General features: G+C 26.5%; 3 protein-coding genes across 4 annotated transcripts; 1 reads left to right on the forward strand and 2 right to left on the reverse strand.

Annotated features, from left to right (window-relative positions):
• The first annotated feature begins 4,683 nt into the window (after positions 1–4,683).
• On the forward strand, positions 4,684–15,622 carry LOC132943387 (exosome RNA helicase MTR4). 2 transcript variants are annotated; one of them, XM_061012361.1, is made up of 17 exons: positions 4,684–4,842; positions 5,229–5,354; positions 5,963–6,049; positions 8,669–8,920; positions 9,001–9,175; positions 9,999–10,313; positions 10,375–10,618; positions 11,799–11,930; positions 12,021–12,181; positions 12,256–12,532; positions 12,917–13,089; positions 13,353–13,655; positions 13,754–13,942; positions 14,000–14,163; positions 14,231–14,393; positions 14,510–14,672; positions 15,370–15,622. In XM_061012361.1, the coding sequence occupies exons 2-17, from the start codon at positions 5,245–5,247 to the stop codon at positions 15,525–15,527; spliced, it is 3,066 nt and encodes a 1,021-aa protein (XP_060868344.1). In that variant the 5' UTR covers positions 4,684–4,842; positions 5,229–5,244; the 3' UTR covers positions 15,528–15,622. The 2 variants fall into 2 exon arrangements, with proteins under 2 accessions (XP_060868344.1, XP_060868345.1); XM_061012362.1 differs by lacking the exons at positions 4,684–4,842; positions 5,229–5,354; positions 5,963–6,049; positions 8,669–8,920; positions 9,001–9,175 and adding an exon at positions 9,271–9,350.
• LOC132942366 (cyclin-dependent kinase-like 2) lies at positions 6,937–8,028 on the reverse strand. The gene is made up of 3 exons (XM_061010682.1): positions 7,678–8,028; positions 7,377–7,626; positions 6,937–7,307 (listed from the first exon to the last, which is right to left on the reverse strand). Exons 1-3 carry the CDS (start codon positions 8,026–8,028, stop codon positions 6,937–6,939), a joined length of 972 nt encoding a protein of 323 aa, XP_060866665.1.
• Positions 15,623–17,395: 1,773 nt separating the features above from the next.
• On the reverse strand, positions 17,396–21,931 carry LOC132943666 (glucosidase 2 subunit beta-like). Its single transcript, XM_061012695.1, has 9 exons — positions 21,683–21,931; positions 21,357–21,569; positions 20,811–20,995; positions 19,912–20,135; positions 19,768–19,846; positions 19,269–19,545; positions 18,253–18,443; positions 18,041–18,178; positions 17,396–17,947 (listed from the first exon to the last, which is right to left on the reverse strand). Exons 1-9 carry the CDS (start codon positions 21,786–21,788, stop codon positions 17,792–17,794), a joined length of 1,569 nt encoding a protein of 522 aa, XP_060868678.1. The 5' UTR covers positions 21,789–21,931; the 3' UTR covers positions 17,396–17,791.
• Positions 21,932–25,630: the final 3,699 nt, after the last annotated feature.

Below are 25,630 nucleotides of genomic sequence, written 5' to 3' on the forward strand. Positions count from 1 at the left end.
TGATAGTAGCGTTAGTAAAAGGTTGAACGAAATATTACCCTATGGACCAAATATGTTAGTGGAAAAAATTGAATGTCGCAATCATTTACTACGGAATTATATGCAAAAATTGTCAATTATAAGTAAGAAATCTTCATTTCCAATGCTTTTAAGAACATTTGTGCAAACACATACAATGTGATTTAGAACTGCAGTCATTAGAGCTATAGCTCACCGTAAAAATGAATGTACATCTACAACACAAAAAATTGATGGTAAGTAGTTGTACTTACCTATGCATTTTAAAAGTTATGTGTTTAATAAAATTATAAAATTATTTATTTAATGTGTAAAGATTTTTAATAAGTGATATTGCTGAGCCAAAACATATAAAGGAAAGACAACAAATTATTTTGAAAAAAAAAACAGCTCCAACCAAACAATCGTGTTAATAAAATAATGTACCATTTATACAGAACTATTAATAAATAAACCTTTTAAGTGGTTTTATATATTGTATACATCAATTATCCATCAATCATCAATATAGACATATAGTAGTTAAATCGACAATCAAAATAAATTGGTTTTAATTAATTATAGGTTTATTAGGTATACCTACCTTTATTTTATTATTTTTTTTAAATAATAAGTTATCTGTTTCTATTCAAAAAAAAATGCCAAATTATTACCATAAAAGGTTTATAATACAGTTTTTTTATTTAATTTTATTATAGGTATTATACCTAGATGACATTTAAATGAGTAATATTTCAATAAATACAAAACAAGCTATGTTTTAATACAGATTCTAATACAGATTCTACGTTATTTATATTGCTACATATATTAAAGGAGTGAATTACATTATAAAATATAATCGTTAATTCATGGTTACTCGAGGGTATTTAAAATGCGAGTGTTAGTACATTAGAAATATATAGGTCGTCGGCCTAAATACGCATAATATGCTACTGTCGTCAACTACATTTGACGCGTAATGCTCAACACGACGGTCTTTAGAATAATAATGTGTGTCTCCCGCGACTACGACGCAAGGACCCCGTCACGGAGATAATGGGCGTGGTTACGGCCTGCCGCGACGGCGGTGATATGGCGAACAACGTCATCTCTGGAGCGTTGCACGCGTACAGGTTTTGGTGAGACATCCTCTTAAAATTTAAGTCCAACTTACAATAAATCCATAGAGAGTAAGAGGCAAGTCCTAAACCATATTGGGAGTATTCAAACGTATTTGCTGTTCAGCAACATTTTAAACATTTTTGAAAAAATCAATTTAATTTTTATGGTTTAACTCAAAAATGAATAATTACAAACCTTTAAATTTTCACCAAGTATTTAGCATTTTTAATGAATGGTAAAAATTTCGAAATATTTTGACTTTTTTTGAGCTAGTTATAGTATAGCCTTGAAAAATTTGTAAAAAAATTTTAATTATTCTCGATAAAAACTTTTACTCAGTGAAAAAGCTTGAAAATGTAATACAAGGTTCCTTAAAGGTTTCATTATGTGAATTCAAAATATCAAAGATACATAGGCTTGATTATTTTTATATAAATTTAAACATTAAATGTTGACAAAATGTCAGGGGTGGATTCAGAAGGGGCAGTTGCTCACCCCCACCAAAAAAAAATTAAGCCCTGGATCTGCCACTGCAAAATGTCGAACATTTTAAACTAATTTTAGATTCTGAGCGAAGCGATGAATGTATTGATTTTACAATGATGTGTATTTTTTTTTGACTGTTTACGGACATTTTCAGTTTTCAATTCTTTTAGTTTTTTTTTCTTTAATTGTCAATAAAATGTTATTTGTTGGGCAAAAAAGCTTGAAAATTTAATACAAGGCTCCTTATATATTGTTACAATAACAGTTAAAAAATATTTACAATTTTCTTGTTTTTATTTACATAATATAGTAAATTAATTAATTGGTATAATAATATACATTTTAATGTTAAAATTTATGACCCCTCCCCTCCTAAACATTTCTAACAAGCTTCCAAGAGTATATGTATACAAATATAATAAATGATGATATATGTTTATTAATAGGAGATATTGTAGAGCTGTTCGATTATTTTGATTCATCAAAACTGCCTCCGATTAATCGATTTAATCGATTATTTTACCTACGTATTAAAAAAAAAACGATTAATCGTGATTTTGATTAATCTGTTATTAATCGAATATCGATTAATTGTTTTTTTTTTCAAATAAACAAGAATTAAGAATAAATCAATAAACTATTTTAGATTCTGATTATAATCTCTAAAATAAATGATCGTAGGTACCTGAAATTTTGACTCAATGTTTATATAAGCATTTTCTATACACATGAATCTATTGATTTTACAATGATGTGTGTTTTTGTTTTTATTTTTATTTTTTTCATTTTTTTATTTTTGTGTGTCATCACCTTTTAGGACAGTAAAAGTGCTTGGATTTTCTTCAACAGTAACTTTTCTAATAGGAAAGTGAACCTAGTTGGTACTTTGGGGGGGTCAAAAGTCAAAATTTCCCAGTAGTTTTCAAAAGCGAAGTGAGAAACAAAAGAAAAATTAAGGAAAAATGGGAATTTTACGCAAAATCGATTTTGGTTTTTGGTGTAACTCTAAAACAAATGACTGTAGGGACATGAAATTTTGACTGAATGTTTATAATTGCATTTCCTATACACCATAACAATTTGACTTATTTTGAGCTGTTTACATAATCAATTTCCATTTTTTTTTGGTTTTTTTTGTGTATAAATATCAATAAAATTTTATCTATTGAGTAAAAAAGCTTGAACATTTAATAGAAGGCTCCTAGGTTATTGTTTCAAAGGCAGATAAAAAAAATTAAAAATCCTAAGTCACAGTTTTTATTTATAAGCATTTAAAGTTCAAATTTTGACAAAATGCGGAAAAATCACGAAAATTAGCAAATTATTTTGAGTTGAGAATTCATAAAAATTTTTCTTTTTACTCATAAGTTTGTCTACCTCTATCAAAAAAAAAAAAATGTCTAGAAGAAACTTGAATTAAATTTTTATGAGCGTCTGAAATTTATATTTTTACAACATTTGATATTTACTCGATTTCTCATGTAACAATTTTCTTATTTTATTGTAATTAAAAAACGAATGACTGTAAATACTTGAAAATTTCACTGAATGTTTATATTAGCATTTTCTATACACCATAAAATGTTGAAAATATTTTGACTCTTTTTGAGCTGTTTACGAATTTTTTAGTTTTTTTTTCTAAAAATATCAATAAAATTTTATTTGTTGGGTAAAAAGCGTGAACATTTTATGCAAGGCTCCTGATGTATCGTTCTAATAGCAGTTAAAAAATATTAAAAATACATAGGCTCAATTTTTATTTATAAGCATTTAAAGCTTAAATTTTGACAACATTTATCACCTTTAAAATATAATAATTATTTTGTAGTTAAAAATTTATAAAATGTTCAACTTTTGTAGCTAAGGATTGAAAATTTAAAACAAGGCTCCACGTAAATAGGTTATAATATATAAATTGCTTTATTCACAATAATATCATCAAATATACTTGGTAATATACTAATATCATAGGCTGACTGACCGTTTTCGCTCAGAATCGTTTTACTTATACAATGATATTATATCATTGAATTCAAATTTAACACCATCCATTACAGTGATCCACTTGTAACCTACTGTGCAGCAGAGCGACATCCACTTACCCACCTTTTTTAGTTTTAAATTCATAAAAGTTTTTCCTTTCAAAGCTAACATTAGACAATTTGGTAGAAGATTACTTACAAATGTTCTTACCTTAAACAAATAAAAAGTTTACTGTTAAGTAACATTAATTTTTTATGAGCGTTTGAATTTAATATTTGTAGGTACGGTATTGGATTTACATCGGTAAATTCACGACTCACTGTATTCATCGCAATCAAAATCATTATGTGGGTATAGAGATATACAGTGCGTAAACGATAATTGAGAACACTCAATATCTTTGCGTAGAGTCCTACAATTTTAAATTCTGATTTCTTGTTGATTGTTATGACATAAAAATACACCTTTTTATAGCCTTTGAATTTTTTAACTTAATTAGACTTGCGCATGCGCAGTGCAATTATTTTTTCTTAAATGGCAACCACTATTTTAACCACTAATTTTTTTATGCCTAATTTTTTAATGCATTTTGTTGGTGGTTTAACCAACTTTCAAGTACAAAATTGAGCAAGTTACAGCCAATCAACAAAAATACTGCAAAATACGCGAAATTTTTAGATTTTTTACTGTAAATCTGAAAATAATTATTCTAGAATTGTTTAGGCTTAACCCCTAATTATTTAGGTAATATTTAGGTTGGCGCCGCGGCAGTAATGCAAAAGCAATTCCCGCGGCGTCGTCGGTTACAAACTGAAAAAAAAAAGGTAATATTTAGGTGATACATAATTAAATATGTTGTTTATTATGGTAAAAGTAATGGATCTATTGGAATTTATTAATAGTTAAATGTATGCCGACCCTCCTATAAATCTTCGAAATTTAAAAGATATCAACTGAAGAACAAATTAATAGATGCAATTACAACTATGATGCACGTAAACGCGGAAGCGATCCTCCTAAATATTAAACAGGTAACCCTTGGTACTTGGTTTCAACCATGATTTAAGATAGTATTATCAGTCCGTGCTCCTAACCTAAAATGCAAGACATTTAAACATCTAGAATTTTAAATTTATCGATAGTATATAAGTATGTAAATGCTTTGAATTATTTTGATTTTTGACAAATTCTATTGATTTTTAAATTGTGACTAGTTAGTTGTGAGTTATATGGTTCACTAGTACTTGAAATGTAAGTACTTTGTGTACACCAATTATTATTACTACGTTTGTATGATGTTAAAACGGTTTTCGATACACAGATACTTGTATTTTTACTTGTAAAGTTGTACATTACAGATATATTATACTATTATAATAGTATATATCTGTGTTGTAAATAGTATAATGCTGTTACTAAAAACTAAGAAATAGGCTACCCGTGGATTTAAAATCATAACGTCATATAAAATAATTATGCAGTAATTATTACTTGCATCGTTTGTTATTATTATGACAATTTCTTCATCTATAAGACTATATCCACAGATTGGTTTTATTTTATCTGTTTTTAACAAAAAAATGTTATTGTATTATTGTTATCTGACAGTTTTTCATTATTTTATTTGATATCACTAGCTCAAATATACTAATAATGGATGATTTCGGTGACGATTTATTTGATGATTTTGAAAAACCATCTGCCAATTCTTTTTCTGCTGGAGTACAGAAATCCAATGATGATAAACACAATGCTGACGATAAGTATGAACCTTGTTATTAACCTAGTCATAGTTTATTTGTGTTTTTTGAACCTATAGACTCAGATGATTAACCAGATGCATAGTCTGTAATTTACAGTTAAATCAAAATAAAATTATTAAAAATACTTTTTAATTTAATTGGCATATTATTGTGTTTTTGCTAATAGTATTATGAATTCTCATGATTAAAGTTCTTGATTGTCATCCTACTTGGCATAAAAATCACAAATAAAATTGAACTTGCTACTTATAAAATATAATAGTAAATAAAAAAAGGAAAAAGTATCTTGATATTTAGCCACTGATTTAACAGTTATAGAATAAATGAAGTCACTTGTTACTACATATTAGAAATCTAAGGTATAATAAATAGTGTTATATTAATTTTGTTTCTAATTTAAATAATTATCTACTTAAACAAAAAGTACTCCTATTGTGCTTAAATTTGAAATGTATCTATAATATCTGCCTTGCCTACAGGCAGTTAGAGAGAGAGAGAGAGAGAGAGAGAGAGAGAGAGAGAATATTATAGTTATGTTACTTTACCTATCAAAACTTGTTCATGTGATTTAATTTTTGCCAGTAATTACATTTTTTTTGTTTGATTAGCACCACAAAACGATCATTACAGCTATCTGATGATGAAGATGATAATTCAAAAAAGACAAAAAATCCAGATGAATTATCAGCTTTAGAGTAAGTTATAATTTAAATTAATAATATTAAGATAAAATAATTATCTATTATAATTAAAATAATTTATTTAAAAGCAATATATTTTTCATTTTAACTTGATAATATTAAAAAAAAAAAAAATAATATTTTAACATATTTATTTAAATTATTAAAGTGAGTTTCATTCCACAATGTATTCCTTTATAATTACTAAGGAGTTTTTTTACCCATATATTTGATTTTACTCTCTCAAACCTTTTCTGAATAGACCGATACCTAAATATATATTTATTTTATATGGTATCGGAAAGCTATTGATCCATATATCTTAAGTATTTTTTTGTTTGTTATCCACATATTTTGCCCACAATGAACATATTTTTTTTTACCTTCAAATATTAAAACTAAAAGAAAAGGAAGTAGGTTCTGCTGTACATTATGAGTTGAGTAAAATCAATACATTCATTGCTCAGAATCTAAAAATTACATAACAATATAGATACTACATAGATATTGGACATTATTCTTACTTTGCTCATCTCACTGGTAGAGTGGTATAATATTATTATTAACTTGGAGCTTGGAATAATAAATCAATAATCAATACAAAATTTAAAAAAAAACCCGTTCTTAAAAATCTTAATTTCAAAACCAAAATTATTATTTTAACATTGGAAATATATATAAGTTATTAAGTTATTATTTTTTGATTTATTGATGAAAGTTCTGTGAAAACCAAACTATAATCCTAATATTATAAATATACTTAGTAAACCGAGAAAAAGTATGCATTAATTTAAAAAAAGAATATTTTTCACAAAATTATGAAAACCAATTAAGAAGATCCTCTAATAATATTTAGAATTGAAATTATTTTATTTGGTATACAAGATAATTGAACAATTTATTTATAATTTATTGTTAAGATTATCTTTAAATGATTTTAAAAATGTTCCATTTACAAAGTATGATGTTTTTAACAAAGATTTTGTAGTTTTCCGTTTTGATGGTATGAATTCTAAACATTTTGATACTATTTCTATTAAATCAATCGGCCATTGAGGGAAGTTGCTATTTAATGCCATTCTAACATTTTTTAATGTATTGTTTCTGATATACTTTATTGAAACAACTTTATTAATTTTCTTTATTTTCCTATTTAAATACTTTTGATCTTTAATTGATACCCCAAAAAATTTAACAATTGATTGATATTGTTCAATAGATGTCTCTTGAGTTATGATCGGATGGCCACTCGTACATTGTATAAATACTATACCTAATTGTTCATAAATACTAATTAGTAATTAGTGTTAGAATATAATATATAGTTACAGTTATATTTTACCTAAAGACCAAATATCAATTTCAGGACCATATTTTTGTGTTCCAAGTAACATTTCTGGTGCTTGGTACCATATAGTACCCATATCTGGTGTCATAATTGGTTCTGCCTTAAATGACAGTGCACATAACATTTTTGAAATACCCAAATCACAAATTTTTATTAGACCATTTTTCGTAATCAGTATATTTTCTGGTTTAATATCTCTGTGTACAACATAATTTCTGTGCATGTAATCAATACCACTGATTATCTAAAAACTAACTTTTAATTTTGCTATATTTTTACAAGCTAAAATTCTCACTTGTATCATAAATTCTTTTGTTAAATCATATCCCAGGCCATTTGGATGATATTTATTAATGTACTGACACATATTATAATCCATGTATGGAAATACAATGTACAAACAACTTTTTATACGGAAAATATTTAAAAGTCTTATCACATTTATGTGTTTATTAAGTATTTTAAGTATCATAAATTCACGTAATACTTCAGGCATATAGAAATAGGAATCTGTTATTTTCTTTATTGCAACAACTTCATTTGTTAGCTGATCCTTGCATTTCATCACAATACCATATGATCCTTGGCCTATTACTTCAATGGGCTTGTATCTATTACTATGTAAATTAACAATTTTACTACTCATAATAACAATTCATAAGAATGTATATTGAAATTATAAACTAAATATACTTATCATTCAAGAACGTTTATTTATTAGTTACTTGGATTTATTTTATTTGATTAAATTGTCATAGTTATTATTTAATTGTAACTATGATAATATTTATTTTATCGATAATATTTTAGGTATTTTTGACCATATTTCAAGTAGAGGTATAATTAAGTGAATAATATTAATTTATTAGTATGCACTTTTATTTTATCTAGTAAAATTAATATGCATATTTTTATTCATATTAAGGGGTATATTATTTATAGCTTTGTATATAGCCATTTAGGTATTTATTATAAAGTATAAACCAATAGGTATCGTGGGAAAATTTAGATTCTAAAACCGTTGATATAATGTTTACATAAAGAATTGGTTCTTTTTTTTTAGATCTTTCTAACTTATTCAGTAGAATTTACAAAAACCCTATGTAGATATTATTTATTTTTGATGTTATCATTGATTGTTATAATAATTATATTAATTAATATAATCTACAAAAAAATTATTAAGATTTAAAAAAAAAAGAAAGATTATCTAATAATAAAAAACAAAATAGTTAATATGTATGATTTATTTAAAATTTTCATCAATGTAATTTTTATTATTTCAGCCTTGAGGTGTCGGCTCCCAGAATAAAAATATTTGCTGTAGAATCTCTTGATGGAGAATCATGTACACACGAAATTGCTCTTCCATTAAATTTTGATTATATACCATTAAATAGAGATACCAATAGAAAACCAGCCAAAGTATATGAATTTGATTTAGATCCTTTTCAGAAAGAAGCTATTGTTTGTATTGAAAATAATCAATCTGTTCTTGTATCAGCTCATACATCTGCTGGTAAAACTGTAGTTGCCGAGTAAGTTTATATTATTATGTACAGTTAAAATATTTATAATAAAGTATTTAACTTCCTAATTTATATTTTAATTTTTATAGATACAGTATAGCTTTGTCTTTAAGAGAATCAAAACGTGTAATTTATACCACACCTATAAAAGCATTAAGTAATCAAAAATATCGAGAATTTCACGAAGAGTTTGTTGATGTTGGTCTTATCACGGGTGATGTTACTATTAATCCATCAGCTAGTTGTCTTATCATGACAACAGAAGTAAATAGTTTTTATTTTACTATTCAAATAGAGTGTTCTACAATAATTAAACATTTTTAAGTGGTTGGATTTTTCAATGATATACCTTACATCACTGGAAAATACTTAACTTATGTGAGACACTATATGTATAGAGAATAAAATATCAGCTAGTTGTCTTATCATGACAACAGAAGTAAATAGTTTTTATTTTACTATTCAAATAGAGTGTTCTACAATAATTAAACATTTTTAAGTGGTTGGATTTTTCAATGATATATCTTCCATCACTGGAAAATACTTAACTTATGTGAGACACTATATGTATAGAGAATAAAATATCATTTTTGTCCTACATAAATAAATTATTCATATTTCAAGTTTAATTATAACTTATTAGCACTTATTACAGTTATTAGTTATTTTACTAATTATAAATATTTCATGTAAGTATTTTATAAGTTGAAAAAAGTATCAAATTTGTTTGTTTTTACCTAAATGCTATTAAAATTATTTTGATTAAATTGAACATTCTATATAAAATTCTGTATTATTGAATGGAGCTCTTTAACTTTCTAGTTAACGACCTTTTTCAAATATAGAATATATCCTCATCAACAAAATAAATTCTCTATAACGCATATCTTTTTAGTTATTTGTTCTTAATTATTACTGTGATTATATGATATTAAAACTATATCTAACTTAAGCAAAAATTATATATGTGTAAATATTTAAAAAATAAGTACAATTTAAAAAGTTAAAGATAGACTGTTTTATAAAATACTTAATAAAATATAATTTAACTTATATGTATTTTTAATTACTCTTTCTTTAAAACTAGATTCTTCGTTCTATGTTGTATCGTGGTTCAGAGATCTTAAAAGAAGTAGGATGGGTAATATTTGATGAAATTCATTACATGCGTGACAAAGAACGTGGTTATGTTTGGGAAGAGACTTTAATATTATTGCCAGATAATGTGCGCTTGGTATTTTTGTCTGCTACTATACCTAATGCTAGACAGTTTGCAGAATGGGTAGCTCATTTGCACAATCAACCGTGCCATGTAGTATATACTGAATATAGACCCACGCCATTACAACATTACTTATATCCTGCTGGTGGTGAAGGTTTACATCTTATAGTAGATGAAAATGTACGTTTGTCATATCATATTTGTATTATAAATTTTTATTCCTTTTCTTAAATTATTTTAGAACAAATTTCGAGAAGACAATTTTGCAGCAGCTATGAATGTTTTATCTACTGTTACTCAACCAGTTAAACATTGGGGACAGCCAAATCGACCCACAGCTAACAATCCAGATAATGAATCAAATTGCTTCAAGTTAGTTAAAATGATCATGGAACGAAATTTTGCCCCAGTAATTGTATTTTCATTCAGTAAAAAGGATTGTGAAAACTATGCCATGCAAATGTCTAAATTAGATTTCACTTCGGGTAATTATAATAATTGTTTCAAAGTATAATTATTTGTTTTTAATTATTTGTTTTATAACTACCTTCTATTATTTTATTACAAATCTGTAGTTACATTCTAAGTATATATTTAGTTATATGGATATAGGTAGTACTTTTTGAAAATGTATTTTACCAAACAATAAATTACAAAGTTATAAATTCTATCTTTATACTACAACATGATACATTTTGTTTATGTACCTATACTCTATTCAGGATAAAAGTATACTGTCCGGCTGATAAAAACTAGACATCCCCACTCATACCATACCACGCACACAGATGTGTGATCAAAGTTCAGCTTCGATGATTGCCAACAATTAACTTCCAATGACTAAGCGTCTACTAGTTGCCTAAGTGGTCCCATGGGTTACTCTAACCTGAATAGAGTATAGTATAAGAAATATTTATATTAAAATAAATTCAATCTCTTTTATAAATATGTGTGATATATCTGATTCTAGGTCAAAATATCTAAATTAGAAAAATAAAATTTTTTTGTATAAATACTAAATAGTATATAAATATAATAACTTATATACTGTAATTGAAATATGCTAATAGTAAATAGATTACACTTTTCTAATAAAATTGCATATTTACTGCAATTTAGTAAATTTGGAATATCCCTATTACCATCATTGTATACGTTACAGAGATATTTTAATTTATTTTTTCTTCTACTGTTTTTAGTCTAAGGTGGTCCAATGTTATGCAATTCATGTTGTGCTATTTTTTCTCATCAGCTGAAATTTTACAAATTGTCCAAATTTTTAATTAACCCCTAAATCCAATTTTATTGAATTATTGAATTTTTAATAATAATAAGTACTAACTAAGTTTAAAAATTAATTGTTCCCTCAAAATCAAAATATGCAATAAAAAACATACATATTATCATGAAACACTTCTATCAAACTAGATTTCACATATACTAATTTTTTACAAATATGGATTATTTAATGTTCCGGGCCCTGAACTAGTTACTATTGCAGACATAACACATTTAATAAATTCTATATACCACTAGCTTTGATTATACTATATAATATAATATTATTATGAACTTATAAGTCAATACCTGGGTAAATTGTATTAAATGATTATGGTTTGGGTATTTTGACCGAGTACTAATAAACCCATTTCTTCACTTTTATAGATACTGAAAAGGGGTTAATTGATAAATTATTTGAAAATGCTACAAAAGTATTGTCAGATGAAGATCGTAAACTACCAGCAGTTATAAATATAATACCATTAATTCGTAGAGGCATTGGTATTCATCATGGAGGTAAATATTATTAGCTTATAAGTAATATTAATATTCAAAAAATAATAAATGATAAAGATAACAATTTTATTGTTGTATTATATGTTTAAGGTCTATTACCGATCTTAAAAGAAACTATAGAAATTTTGTTTGGTGAAGGATTACTAAAAGTTTTATATGCTACTGAAACATTTGCCATGGGCCTAAATATGCCTGCAAGAACAGTTTTATTTACTGCTCCTCGAAAATTTGATGGCAAAGAAAGACGATTTGTAAGTATTTTGTTTATTATTAAAAATATATTTATTTTTAACTTAATCCTCATCAGTTAAAATAATTATTATAGATAACATCAGGAGAATATATACAGATGTCTGGCCGAGCTGGTAGACGAGGATTAGATGACAAAGGGATTGTTATGTTGATAATTGATGAGAAAGTTAGTCCAGACACTGTCAGGAACATCGTACAAGGAAAGCCTGATTCACTTAATTCTGCATTTCATTTAACATACAACATGGTTTTGAATTTAATGCGTGTAGAAGAAATCGATCCAGAGTATATGTTAGAGAGAAGCTTTTTCCAATTTCAAAATCAATCTGCAATACCAGAATTAGTTGAAAGTTAGTTATCAATATAATATTATGGTTTATTATATTTTATGTTGTTAATTTACAACAATATAAGAATATACTCGGTTCCCCGAGAGAACATGCTGTTTCTGTGCATGTAGAATGAGGTTCATTGATCTACCAGGCCGTTGTATACCTTCTATGTGGCCAAATGTCTGAAGACATAGTGCACAAAGCAGATGTAATCAACTGCTGTTGACATAGAGTGCACCGCTACGCACACCACATGTTGTGAATTTGGTGAGGGTTGCACAGAGCTGACCTATTTTCGTAATAGAGCGGCATGTTCTCTAGTAGAACAGAGTATAGTATATAAATTAAATAACCATTCTTTTTTAGTTTTATAATTTTTGTATTTATATTTTTTTTTTGTAGAAGTAAAAGAATTATCACTTGATAAAAACAAAATAATAATAAACAATGAATTTGATGTAAGGTCATACTTTTTAATTCGTCAACAGTTAGAAGATTTAGGAAAACAATATCATTCTTTTATAACAGACCCCAAAAATTTAGTTCCTTTTTGTAATCCAGGAAGACTTGTTAAGGTCAGTAAATTTTAATTTTGAGTAAAATATTTTTATTACATAAATAGTAACATTTATTAAAGAATATAATATGTACAATACTACAGTAATTGTTAATCTAAACCGTCTAGATAGCTCACTTATAAGTCATTATTGTTTGCACTATTTATTGGAATAAGAAAATAATTCTTGTCAAACAGGTTTTTATTATATTATATTAGTATAGTAAATTCAATCAAAATAAATATTTTGATGTAATATATATATATTTTTAATTATTTTAGATTAAGAAGAATGATGTAGATTTTGGCTGGGGTGTTATTGTCAATTTCAAATCTGTAATGAAGAGTAAACATGAAGGTGGTGGTATTGGCGAAGCAATATTAAATGTGCTATTAAATTTAGAACAATCTGTTGAAAACACAGAAGAAGAGCCAATACCTTGTGCTCCTGGGAAGTTAGGAGAACCTGAAATTATTAATATCAGACATAACATGGTTGAAGATTTAAGTTCTCTACGGTTAAACAAAATGCCAAATGATTTAAAATCTCGTGATTCTCGAATGTTACTGTATAATAATGTAAAAGTAAGTTATTCAATTCTCAAATAAAATAAAAGACATTACTATATTACAAAGAATCATAAAAGTAATTAAATTTGTATATATTTTGTAATTTTATTTAGGAAGTTTTACAAAGATGTTCGACTGATATTCCTTTGTTAGATCCAATTAATGACATGAATATCAAAGATGCAGAATTTGATAAAGTAATTGATCAAATTGAAAAATTTGAAAGTAGATTATTTGCTCATCCATTACACGAAAAAGAAGATGTTGATGAACTTTATAATCAATATTTGGAAAAAGACAAAGTACTAAACAATTTTTATTTTATTTAACTAAACATTTTTAAAAACATTTTTTAACAGGTGGATCGAGAACTTTTAAAATCTAAAACTGAATTAAAGAAAGCCAGATCACTCATGCAAATGGATGATCTCAAATGCAGAAAACGCATATTGAGGCGAATGGGCTACTGCACCGCTGGAGAAGTTATAGAAACTAAAGGAAGAATAGCATGTGAATTAAGCAGGTAAATTAAATTTGTAATAACAATATTGCATTAAAGTAATGAATGAATTTTTTTTTTATGTTTTAAGTGCTGATGAATTATTAATGACTGAATTAATATTTAATGGTGTGTTCAATGATTTATCAGTACCTCAGACGGTGGCATTACTTAGTTGTTTTGTATGTGACGAAAAAAGTAATGAATTGCCCGCAAAAACTGCTGAATTAGCAGGGCCTTTAAGAAAAATGCAGGTATATAAATAGTTATATATATATATATTTATGATATTGTTGTACATCAGTATTTAACGAATTCCATAATTATTTTTATATAATCATTTATAACAAGATAAAAAATTATTTTTAAGGAACTTGCAAGAAAAATAGCTAAAGTTTGTAAAGATGCTAAATTAGATATTGAGGAAGATTCCTATGTTGAAGGCTTTAAACCATTTTTAATGGATGTTTGTTACGAGTGGTGTCGAGGTGCTACATTTTATCAAATATGCCAAATGACTGATATATTTGAAGGTAAATACTAAATTTATCATTTATCTATAATATGACCATGAACATTAGAGAAAGGATGACAAAATGTGCATTTAATAGTCCAGAATTATCGCTTCTGCCAAAATGTGTGTTGGTAGCGGTGATGTTGTTTTTTACATGATAAGCATAGGGAATTTATTGATTTTTATTATTATAATCTAAATGGTATAATATATAAACAAAGAAATAAAATTGTTTATAAAAATACTTTTGAATTATTTAGGTATACCTATAATATATTAATAATATAATATCAATGCTATCACGATTCACAAGAATAAAAATATGCAAATGTAATTTAGTTTATTAATTACATAAGAAATATTGATATTATATTATTAATATATATAATTGAAAAGTATTTTTTAAAAACAATAATATCTCTTTGTCTAGAAGTAATATATTTTTGGAATCACATTTATTCAATCGATGACATTTTGGTTTTAAAAAGCGTTTTGTAGTAATTATTCATAAATTTCACCATTTAGATTATAATAATAAAAAACCAATAAATTCAATATGCTTTTCATATAAAAACTATATCATTACAATCTGATGATGCATATTCTGGCATATTTGATAATTCAGGAGGATATTTTTTTCACTCCTGCCAGCCGTGTAGGCGTCCCTCCTCTAATGTTCATGCATATGACATTCTTAATAAATTTGGGAATTTCAGGAAGTATAATACGAGCAATGAGACGTTTAGAAGAAATATTGAGACAATTAATCCAAGCATCCAAAAGTATTGGCAACACTGACCTTGAAAATAAATTCAGTGAATCTGTTAAGATTGTTAAAAGAGATATTGTATTTGCAGCCAGTCTTTATTTATAATGATTATTCTAAATATTGTCCATTTTTTATGATTTTTGTATATTTCTGAACTATTAACACACAATATTATATTATATTATATTATAATAAATATATTTCTGTAATTTTTTTTTTTTAAATTCAACTTAAATTTTTCTAATCCCATCATATCCTTTTTTCTAAATTCTTCAGTATAACGAATATAACTATTGTTTTGAGTCATAAATAATTACCAAGATTTCTATGTATTAATAAGATGTCTTGAAGGCTTGAAACCAGTGTCTGTGCCATGATTAATGCAACTATGTGCAATTTATAAAAACGAGGTTCCCTTAAGCCCTTTAAAAAAGTGCAAGGCCCTGTGCGGCTGCACTTCCTGCACAACCCATGCGCCGGGTCTGCTTAAAACTACCTTCAACAGCTTAGAACTTACAATGTTCTATCCCAACTCATATATAACTAATGTACCTTTAGTACCTTACACTGTAAGGCTTACGGAAAAAAATGGAATTTTTACAGCCACATGATAAACCAATACGTGGTTGTAGTAGATCTTCACCCTACTGTTTCAATTGAATTTACTAAAGATGAATTAACCCTTTGAAGAAGGAATATTATATTGTATGGATTACCTCAGAGAGTGAATTGTTTTTATAAGAATATTGGTATTTTCAATTTTGCTTACAGTAAAGACGTCATTTGACATCCTAGATTTTTGTGTTCAATTTTTTTTTTTTTTATTAGATAGCCAATAGATAGTATCACATACTTCATTATCTTGAACGTATTGATAGTACCAACATAAATTTCTTAAAACTTCGTTAAAGACAGAAACAACTGAAATCTGAAAGGCGTCAATAAGAAAAAATGTCAATTGACATCATTACTCGTCAAATGGTCAAAGCGGATTATTCGCTTAGAATAAACTTATAACAAATCATCTTCATTATCAATCCAAAACACTTCTATTTTGGTTTATGTAGACCTTGTACTGTCAACAATGAAATTTTTTAATTACACTTTCTCTGTTGTAATAAAATTAAAATTGAAGCTTCAAAAAAAAAAAAAAAACACTTAATTACAAAATATATGAAACTGCCACAAAATTCTTCGAAATGATATGGGCACCTATTTTGGCCCCTAAGTTATATATCAGGGATGGCAAATTATTTTTATGCTACATGCTAAAAATCACCTTTTTTTTTTTTGAGCATGTCATTAAATTATGAAAAGAGATACATAAAAACTGAGTTACTTATTATGAGCATACGGCTATTTATCAGTCAATAATAATTATTCCATTTTATCTGTAAATATTAATATATAGGTACATTGTGATATTATTATTTATTATTAAAAATAGGTAGATAATATATATATTTTAATTTTTTGGCGTGCCATGGATTGCCATCCCTGCTATATAGTACTAATTGTAATCATTTTTTTTTACCAAATACTTAAAATATTTTTCCTGATTCTCCTATTGAGCAGTGGGTTATACTATTGTGAATTTTGCTCATTTGCCTTTTTTTTTTTATAAATTCCTGATCCAAACACAATTTTGTATTACTTAATATTTTAGATCTAGTTATATTTAATAATTTATAATACTCATTTTTTTAATGTTGTTGGCAAAAAACAAGTAAGCTTAGTTAACTATCTTGTTGCGACCAAGGGGAGCATAAATAAAATAAAAACCAAAAGTTTTAATTAACTAATAATATGAACAAAACGCTTGCCATACATTCAGTTCTAAACTTCTAAACATGGTAATCTAGAAGATGATAGAGGTACAGCTACAGCTACAGTTGACACTTCATTTTTATGATCAAATAAATTTAATCAACATTATTATTATAAACTACAAATAAAAACACAGAATAAATAACTTGAATTTAAATATAATAATTTATTTATTCTATCTTTATTTGTTTGTTTGTTTTTTATTTATAGTTGAAATATTTTTAACAATTTGTAAAAATATTTTTGAAAACAAAACATAATATTATATAAGATACACCTTAAATTAAAAACCATATAGAACTTTAAAATTTTTAAGTTTAATGTTAATTTTATAACTACTTGGGTTTAAACTATCAATCACAATTTTATTTTATTTTAATAGAAACAAATTTTAAATTACTTTTACAATTTTATATTTAAAAAAAAATTATATTAAATAAAAGTACATTGATTTTAAATAATAATGAATAAATACATTTTCATATTAAATACCCCAAAAATAGTTGACACAAATTCAATGAATTAAAACAAGTTGATTTAAATTATAATTCATCATGTTCAGCATCTGTTACAGGTGCTGAAGGCCTCTCGTTGTGTTGTACACAAACAGCTGGCACAACAAAGTCCATAGCGTATTCACAACGATTTGGTTCTGTAGCTGAGAGCAATGCTGGTTCCAAGCCACAATTTAAACGTACCTATTTTGACATTTAATAACAACACATAATATTTATTTTTAAAATGTTAAATACTACTAGTTAAGTTGATTAGTTTGATTAAAATATGCTTACATGAGTAGATCTTTGAGGACCATTCCAACAGTGTTGTCCACTATCATATAACATAGTACGGTATTTCGGTTCACCGATCCAACTGTTCCAAGTACCCAATCTTACTTCAGATCCACCATTTTTGGATCGTTGAGTTATCTATAATAATTAATGAAAAATGTATGTTTTTAAACTCTAGTAAGAACTTACGACAATTTTAATAAAATTCATACTTGATCAAAAAGACATAATTTATACACATATTCACGGTCAGAAAGTTCATAGCATTCTCCATCTAGAGCTGCAAATTCATCTTCTGGACCAAAATCTTTATTTAGGGATTCTTGTAAATGAGTTACTTCACGTTGTAAATCTCTAAATTTCCTATCAGCTTCTTCAAATGCATTACGTGCTTGTTTGGCTTCTAAAATAAAAATTAAACAATTATTTAAAAATATAAACTAAGGTCCACAGTCAAAGGAATGATTGATTTTATGAAAAACCACTCATTATTCAAAAGACTTACATTGCCGTTTAACTAAATTACCTGTAGTATAGGTAAAATCACAAATAAATATTTAGAATTTACATAATGAACTTGATGTAGGTATATTTTATTATAATATATGTATGTTTTTTTTTTGATATATTCAGTAAGATTTGAATTGTGTTATAAAAATATTATAAAATTAAAAACCATGACTTTTCAGCAAGACTAATTCATTTACAAAATAAATATTATGCACAGTAAAATGTTATTAATTTTATAATGAGTTGTATCGATAAAAATAAAACATATTTTAATAAACATACTTTGAATTTTCCCAAAAGTTTATAAACTTGACAGCTTGAGTTTACAAGATGCTTAAGAATATAGTCTAAATATTTTTTAAATACAAATTGTAAAAGTATAATTAATAATTGTTATTTAAATTAATGATGATCGACCATTCAGTAAATGTATGGTAAAAACATATGAATGCTCAAGCTCAGTTTAAAATAAAATAATTAATTATTTTCAGAATTTTATTTAAAGAACATTAATATCCAATAATTTACTTTAAATTTAATTCTAAGTTAATTTAAAAATTGGGCTACTTAAACCGTTGGTGGCATGTCTGACTTAGAATATAATTTATCATAGTTAGAGTTTTAAGTAATAATTAATTTTAAATTAATGTAATAAATAACAATACTATTATAGTATTTTAAACAATAACCTTTCAAAATGTATAATGTTAACACTTGCCTTCAACTATTAGTTTTGTTTCTTCATCATACTGTGATTCATCAAATTCTTCAGACTCTGTATATTTAACTTCATCTTCTACAGATTCACTTTCATCTTCATTTTCATCTTGATCCTCTCCTTCTTCAAGTTGTCTATCATTGTCTACGTCATCAGCTGCTGGGTGTTCTGTTTCTTTTACATCCATATTTTCAGCAAGTATTAATTGTTTTAAACGACTCCAGCCATTTAACATGAAGTCTTCTAAGCTTATCTCTTTTCTGTTTTCCATAAAATACTGAAAACAGTTTATATGAATGATAAATAAAAACAAATAAATGTAGATTCAATTTTGATAATTTAGACAAGCCATTTTTAAAATATTAAATTACATAAAAACAATTTAAAAAAGAGCAAAAAAAATAATAATAATAAACCAGCACCTATTTTCAACAAAATCTTAAACATTGTCAAATGGTTTTTGTAATTATCATTTTTAAAATGAAATAAAAGTACTTACATCTTTTTCATCTTGTGAAACTGTACCATCATTGTTCTGATCAAAAGTAGAGTATGCATCTACTTCTTCCTCTTCAATTCTACATATAATATTTAAAATGTAATTATTTTTCAAATATTGTTTAATTTAAATTAAAAATTATACTTGTTATTTCTATTTGTATCAATTTGATTAAATATTTCAAAAGCTTCATTTTGGTGTCTTAGTTTTTCTTTTCCAGTTTCTTGTCTTTTTTTTTCATCATTCATTATTTTATATTTTTCTAATGCAGACTTTTCAATTTCCTCAGCTGTTTCTTTAGCATATAATGTATTATTTTTAGCGAGTTCAGCATCTCTTTGTACTTCAAAAAGTTCAGTGATTCTATTCTATTAAGAAAAAAATTATTAAGAGTTACACATTTTATGTTAACTATGCAGTATTAATTTTAAAAAGAAAACATATTAACTCATTTAAAAATTTAACTGTGATTGTTAGAATGCAAAAAAAAATTAGTTAGATATTGGCGGTAGCTCCGCGTGAGACATTAAATAAGGGTGAGTGGGAGACATTGAAAATAAAAATAAAACAGGTATAATGACATTATTAATATTGATACTCTTATTTATACAATACCATACCACAGATCAACAAACCAGAAAATAAAAACCAATCACGACAATGAGTTTGCGGTGGTTGATGATTCGACACTAATATCTGATTTAATAACAATAACTTATAGACAAAATATGAATCGCGAGTCATATCTCATAATGCAAAAATATCCCCCCCTCGTTTTCCAATTACCCCTACACACCAAATTTGGCAGAATGAGAAAATTCGACATTATCTTATATTTATTTTTCTAATAGATTATTGGATTCAGCACGCTCGCCACGGGTCTATTTTAAGAATACTATGACAAACATATTTTGACAAATCTAATCATAATCGACCTATATTAAAAATTCAAATTTAAAAAAAAATTTCTTCTATGACGCTTTGCTACTAGATATTAGGTATTAATGTATTATAAATCTTTTTTTATGATAAAACTAATCTACTTGTTTTTCCAGTCTGAGTTCCTTTCCTTTAGCAATTAATTGAGCACGGATTTCATGACCAGCCATAAATATTTTTTGTACTCTTTCTGCCTCTTCTCTTGCTGCTCGGCCAAGTTCTTCACATGTGTTATCGCAAGTACCTTTCCTTAAATTATTTGCCCATTCATCGGAGCCATCACAACAATCTACATTGAAAAAGTATTTAGTTTTAATAATATTTTTAAGGAGTTTAAATCTCATAAAAGCTATACCAGTTAACATAAGAGTTAAAATAAAGAATGACTGAAGTTATGTATAATGTACATATTCTTGTGTTAAACAGTGGCGTACCAACAGATTATGTAAATGCCACTGGTATTAAATATTACCTTATTTTATAACATATCAATGTCTTGGTTAAATTATTATACCTTATATAATAAATATAAAATACATTGTAGAAATAAATGTTTAAGACTTGTGTAAGTAGAAAAAGCGTTACATTTTTGAAAGGTATATATTAAACTTAAGTATAATTTACAATAATATAATTAAGAATAAACATACCACAAATTCCATCATTTACTCGAGATGATGGTATGACGAGTGACGTGTGACCAGCATTGGCACAATGGAATGTGCCATTAGGACAAGCTGAGGTACCCGGTTCATCACTAGCATCTGGGCAGTCACAGTAATCATCATTTACAAATGAAAAAGGAATTATATAACTTCCATCAAAACATGAAAAATCCTTGTCGGGTACATAAAGTGAAGCGCCTAAAGAAAATAAATAGCAATTATAAAAACATGTCATTGGATATTTTTCTTACTAATTAAGACTTGGTCTTAAAAAGTTTCAAAATAATAGGATAATATGTAGATAGCCTTACGTTCGAATGCGATTCCCCTAGGCTTCACTATACTTGTACAATTAATTACTGTGAATATACCACAACATATGGTAATAATTAAATACAAGTTTTCCATTTCAGTCATATTAAAAGTAAACAACGACTAATTAATCACAATATAAGTCATAACAAAATATAATTATTAATTCATAAATTAGAAACAACAATACTATCTGGCATATTCTGCTGTTGAGTGTTATTCTGTGGTCGGCGTGACGGCGTCGCGTATTCGGGTGTAATCACTAAATAAATAGTAATCTCTTATCACCGTCGAGTATTGATAACAATTTATAATTATCAAAATATATTATTATTATCAAACAAAAAAAATTTAAATCTTGGATAAACATTTTTATCCGTGATTTAAATATAATCCTAGTTCGTGATTCGTGCTATAACTATATATTTTTGTATAGTTCGCGACAGTAATGCAGACAATGCAGTATAAATTGTTCTGTAGTTTGTATGACGAATTAAAATATACGTGTATTTTAACTCGTGGTAAGTGTAGTAAGTTTCACAGGCGGACATTTGGTTGAATTTTTTTTTTTTTTGGGAGGGGGGGTACAATAATCCAATGTTAAGTGACCCGAAGGGGCTTCGCCCCCGCCCCCTACCAACACACAAGTATAACATATTACTAATCCAAATATTTATTTTAAGTTGTAATAAAAAAAAAAAAAACTAAATAACGTATATTAAACAATAATTAATATTTATAAATATTTTATTTTATTTTAATACCAAATACCTACCTATCTATTTTTATCAAGATATCATTCAAAATATCATTGCTATATTAATATTTTTGGTCAAATCTTTTTCAATATATAGTAAAGAAAGATCGGTGAACCTATCCTGAAGCATCCATGTCTATAGCCAAGTTTGTATTTTTCGCATTGCACTGAAACTTCTTTCGCAAGTAGCTGAACTGATTGGTACCTATCGTTAATGCTATTGTAAATAGTTTTTGAAAATTAGGGAATATTGTTTGGTTTTCTGACAAAAATCTTATAACATCTGTTGTATTAATATTCACATCAGAACCGATATTTTGAACTACAACATTTTTTACCACTATCATTTCTGAATTAAGACATTCTTTGGATACATTCATTAAATACTAAATAAAAATATAAAATAATATATTAATAATTATATTGTAATTTAAGAATCAATATTGTCATATAATTTAGGTATTTACATGAGAATGGTTAATGAAATGAAAACTATCATTAAAATTCAGATTGAAAAAATGGCTGAATTCTCGAAACTTTGACTGGTTGCCATTTGGTCAATTTTGATTTTAGAGCTATGGTAAAAAGGACCAAATCGACTTAAAAAAATTCGGTCTATCCGAATTTGGTATTCAAAACACCTGTTGCCAATTTAAAAAAATGCAAGTGGACAGAATTATTTAGTGTTACCTTTAAAAGGAATCACACTGTATATGGTGAAACCAAAAATAATAATATAGGAATAAATATGTGATGATCAGTGTCCCTATAAGTTAATTGGACAAAAATATTTTAAGACACTTAACAAACAAAAATTTAAATTACGTTAATGTAAGTACTAATTACTAAATGCATTTATATAATGACTGTAAAGGTCGTATTGAAAAGCGGCCTGAAAATATAGGTTTGTCCGGTGAGAATTTTGGAGCTACTCCGTGTCCCATCTTACATTTTTATCAGATCGTAAAATATAATATTGCGCACAAGCTATACAGTGTTCGTATGAATATTTTATAATTATTATAAACAAGATATTTTAAACTAATTACCTATATATTATATTATGCTTAGGTATTAAATCTGATGTATTTATTCGTTGTACCTTAATTATTGTTATAGATTATAGTTACCTATATAAAATACATATAATTAATAATAATTGTCGATTAACGACCAAAAACTACATAGCCGTTTCAAAAATATACGTAAAATAAGAAAAAATATATTCACCATTAAGCCAAAAAGAAACCGCCAAGTGAATGGAGATACAGGACCACCAGGGGGTCAGAAAGTAATAATAAAAATAAAGTATGATAAATTACATGCAACCGAGGCAAGTTGTGGGTTATAGTGAATCTACTAGTGTGTTGGAAACAGGCTTTGGAGCAATAGAAAACACTTCAATTCATCACGCTGACAGTGTAGTCGCTGGCATAAGCCCTTGTCAGCCAGGAGTTTTTAAACCGTCAACTCTTTTCGCCAAGACAGCCTAATATCTTAACCGTTGAATTAATGGTTTCCGTGGCGGTGAAAAACAGAAGAAAAAACGATACTTACATTTTATTATGAACCAAGCAAGTAATCCAAACAAATAATTATGCGGCCAACCTGATTGTTGGTTTTTTTCCGTTCAATTGTGAAATGTCTAAAGAAGAGCTAAAACGATAAGATAACGCTGATTCATAAATTATATGTAACCACTTTGAACTTATTTACTTATCTATTTACTATAATCCCCGTAACTCGAAAGGTTTATTTTTGATTAGTTATTGACATAAAACATTGTCTGTGCAGTGTTGTTGTTACCCCATCAAGATTAATAGAATTAATATTTGTTATTATATGGATGGATAAAATCTCTCTACCGAGAGGCCTCTTCATCCTATTTTTATTCATAACCTATGCAACCTTATTTTATTTGTCAGTCGTACTTATATTGTTTATATGTATTCAACTGATTTTAAGAAGAAAATTATTTTTTGCTATGAACCAGGCTAACTTATATCATAGGTTTCTGTATGTGTAGTGAATACATTTTTAATTTCTATTGAATTTGTCAATAAATATGTAAACAAAGGGTTATCAATTCATCATCATCCATTTGAATAGGTAGACAATTATTTACTTGGTATGTACCTATTTTGATCCACTTATTTTTAGAATTCATAAAAAATTGTTTCAATATTATTAAAATATAAATATTATATACGTATGCCATATAATATAATATAGGTATACCTATACTATATTATAATCTGCGATTTTTATTTGTATTATCCATTCTTTGATACAAAAATCATCGGGGTTGGTAAGTTGTAATTTAGTCTTTATTGAACATTAGCATTATTTGGACCATGCAAGGGGCATTTGAGAATGATTTAAAAACCAATATTATGGTTATTGGTTTGCAGAAAAATGGATAGTAATTCGCGCCTTGCTAGTATACATTGACAGGGTTTGAGGCCTGTACAAAATGCGTATTTAAAAAAAATATATATGACGCCACTAGCTGGTAGGCACTTATAATAGAGTTAACACATAGGTAGCTAGGTAATAATTAGTTGGTATATGAACTTATTTTATTAGTTGATAATAGTTGATGATATCTCAATATTTTAGTGATTTAACATAATGCTTAAAAATATGATTATAGATAATATTTTGAGTGTGTTTCTATTGCAATTTAATTGTCATTGTTCTATAAGCTGTCGGTTGCACTGAGTGCCCGGCCAATAATGACAAAACTGACCATTCTGACCGGAACATTTTTTTATAATGTGTGTATCATATAAATGTGGATCATTATCAATACACACGGCACAAATAAACATATAACGTATAGTACCAACTTTTATATTTTTAAATAAAACTTTGGCCTAGAAGGATTTTATTGCGTTTAAAAAAGTAGGTACATTCGAAGAATGAGAGCAAATATACTTATATAATTATATAACATGAAATTTCCATAAATATTAAATTATTTTAGAAATTGTTTTGTAAAAACAAAAAAATATTTAGTTATTCTATTAAAATAATTTATAAGAAACAGAAGAAAATGATTTAAATATCGTAGTTAGATATAAACTTTTGTAATCATATTATTATAAAAGAATAAACTTGGTAATTGGCAAATAGGGAAACTTGGTTTTGAAAAGCGTAAAAATGATTAAAATTTGTGCATACATAATTA

This window comes from Metopolophium dirhodum, chromosome 4, assembly GCF_019925205.1.
Source record: "Metopolophium dirhodum isolate CAU chromosome 4, ASM1992520v1, whole genome shotgun sequence".
NCBI classification, from domain to species: Eukaryota; Metazoa; Arthropoda; class Insecta; order Hemiptera; family Aphididae; genus Metopolophium; species Metopolophium dirhodum.

What these genes read in the sequence shown, in the direction of transcription:
- LOC132943387 (XM_061012361.1), top strand. Translation starts at nt 5,245, where the DNA reads ATGGATGATTTCGGTGACGATTTATTTGATGATTTTGAAAAACCATCT. An exon ending in CATTGGTATTCATCATGGAG is followed by an intron (nt 11,931 to 12,020) that starts GTAAATATTATT and finishes TATATGTTTAAG; the next exon opens with GTCTATTACCGATCTTAAAA. An exon ending in ATCCAGGAAGACTTGTTAAG is followed by an intron (nt 13,090 to 13,352) that starts GTCAGTAAATTT and finishes TAATTATTTTAG; the next exon opens with ATTAAGAAGAATGATGTAGA.
- LOC132943666 (XM_061012695.1), bottom strand. Translation starts at nt 21,788, where the DNA reads ATGACTGAAATGGAAAACTTGTATTTAATTATTACCATATGTTGTGGT. An exon ending in AACTCAGACTGGAAAAACAA is followed by an intron (nt 20,136 to 20,810) that starts GTAGATTAGTTT and finishes TTTTCTTAATAG; the next exon opens with AATAGAATCACTGAACTTTT. An exon ending in GATACAAATAGAAATAACAA is followed by an intron (nt 19,847 to 19,911) that starts GTATAATTTTTA and finishes TATTATATGTAG; the next exon opens with AATTGAAGAGGAAGAAGTAG.
- LOC132942366 (XM_061010682.1), bottom strand. Translation starts at nt 8,028, where the DNA reads ATGAGTAGTAAAATTGTTAATTTACATAGTAATAGATACAAGCCCATT. An exon ending in CAAAAGAATTTATGATACAA is followed by an intron (nt 7,627 to 7,677) that starts GTGAGAATTTTA and finishes GTTAGTTTTTAG; the next exon opens with ATAATCAGTGGTATTGATTA. An exon ending in AATTGATATTTGGTCTTTAG is followed by an intron (nt 7,308 to 7,376) that starts GTAAAATATAAC and finishes ATGAACAATTAG; the next exon opens with GTATAGTATTTATACAATGT.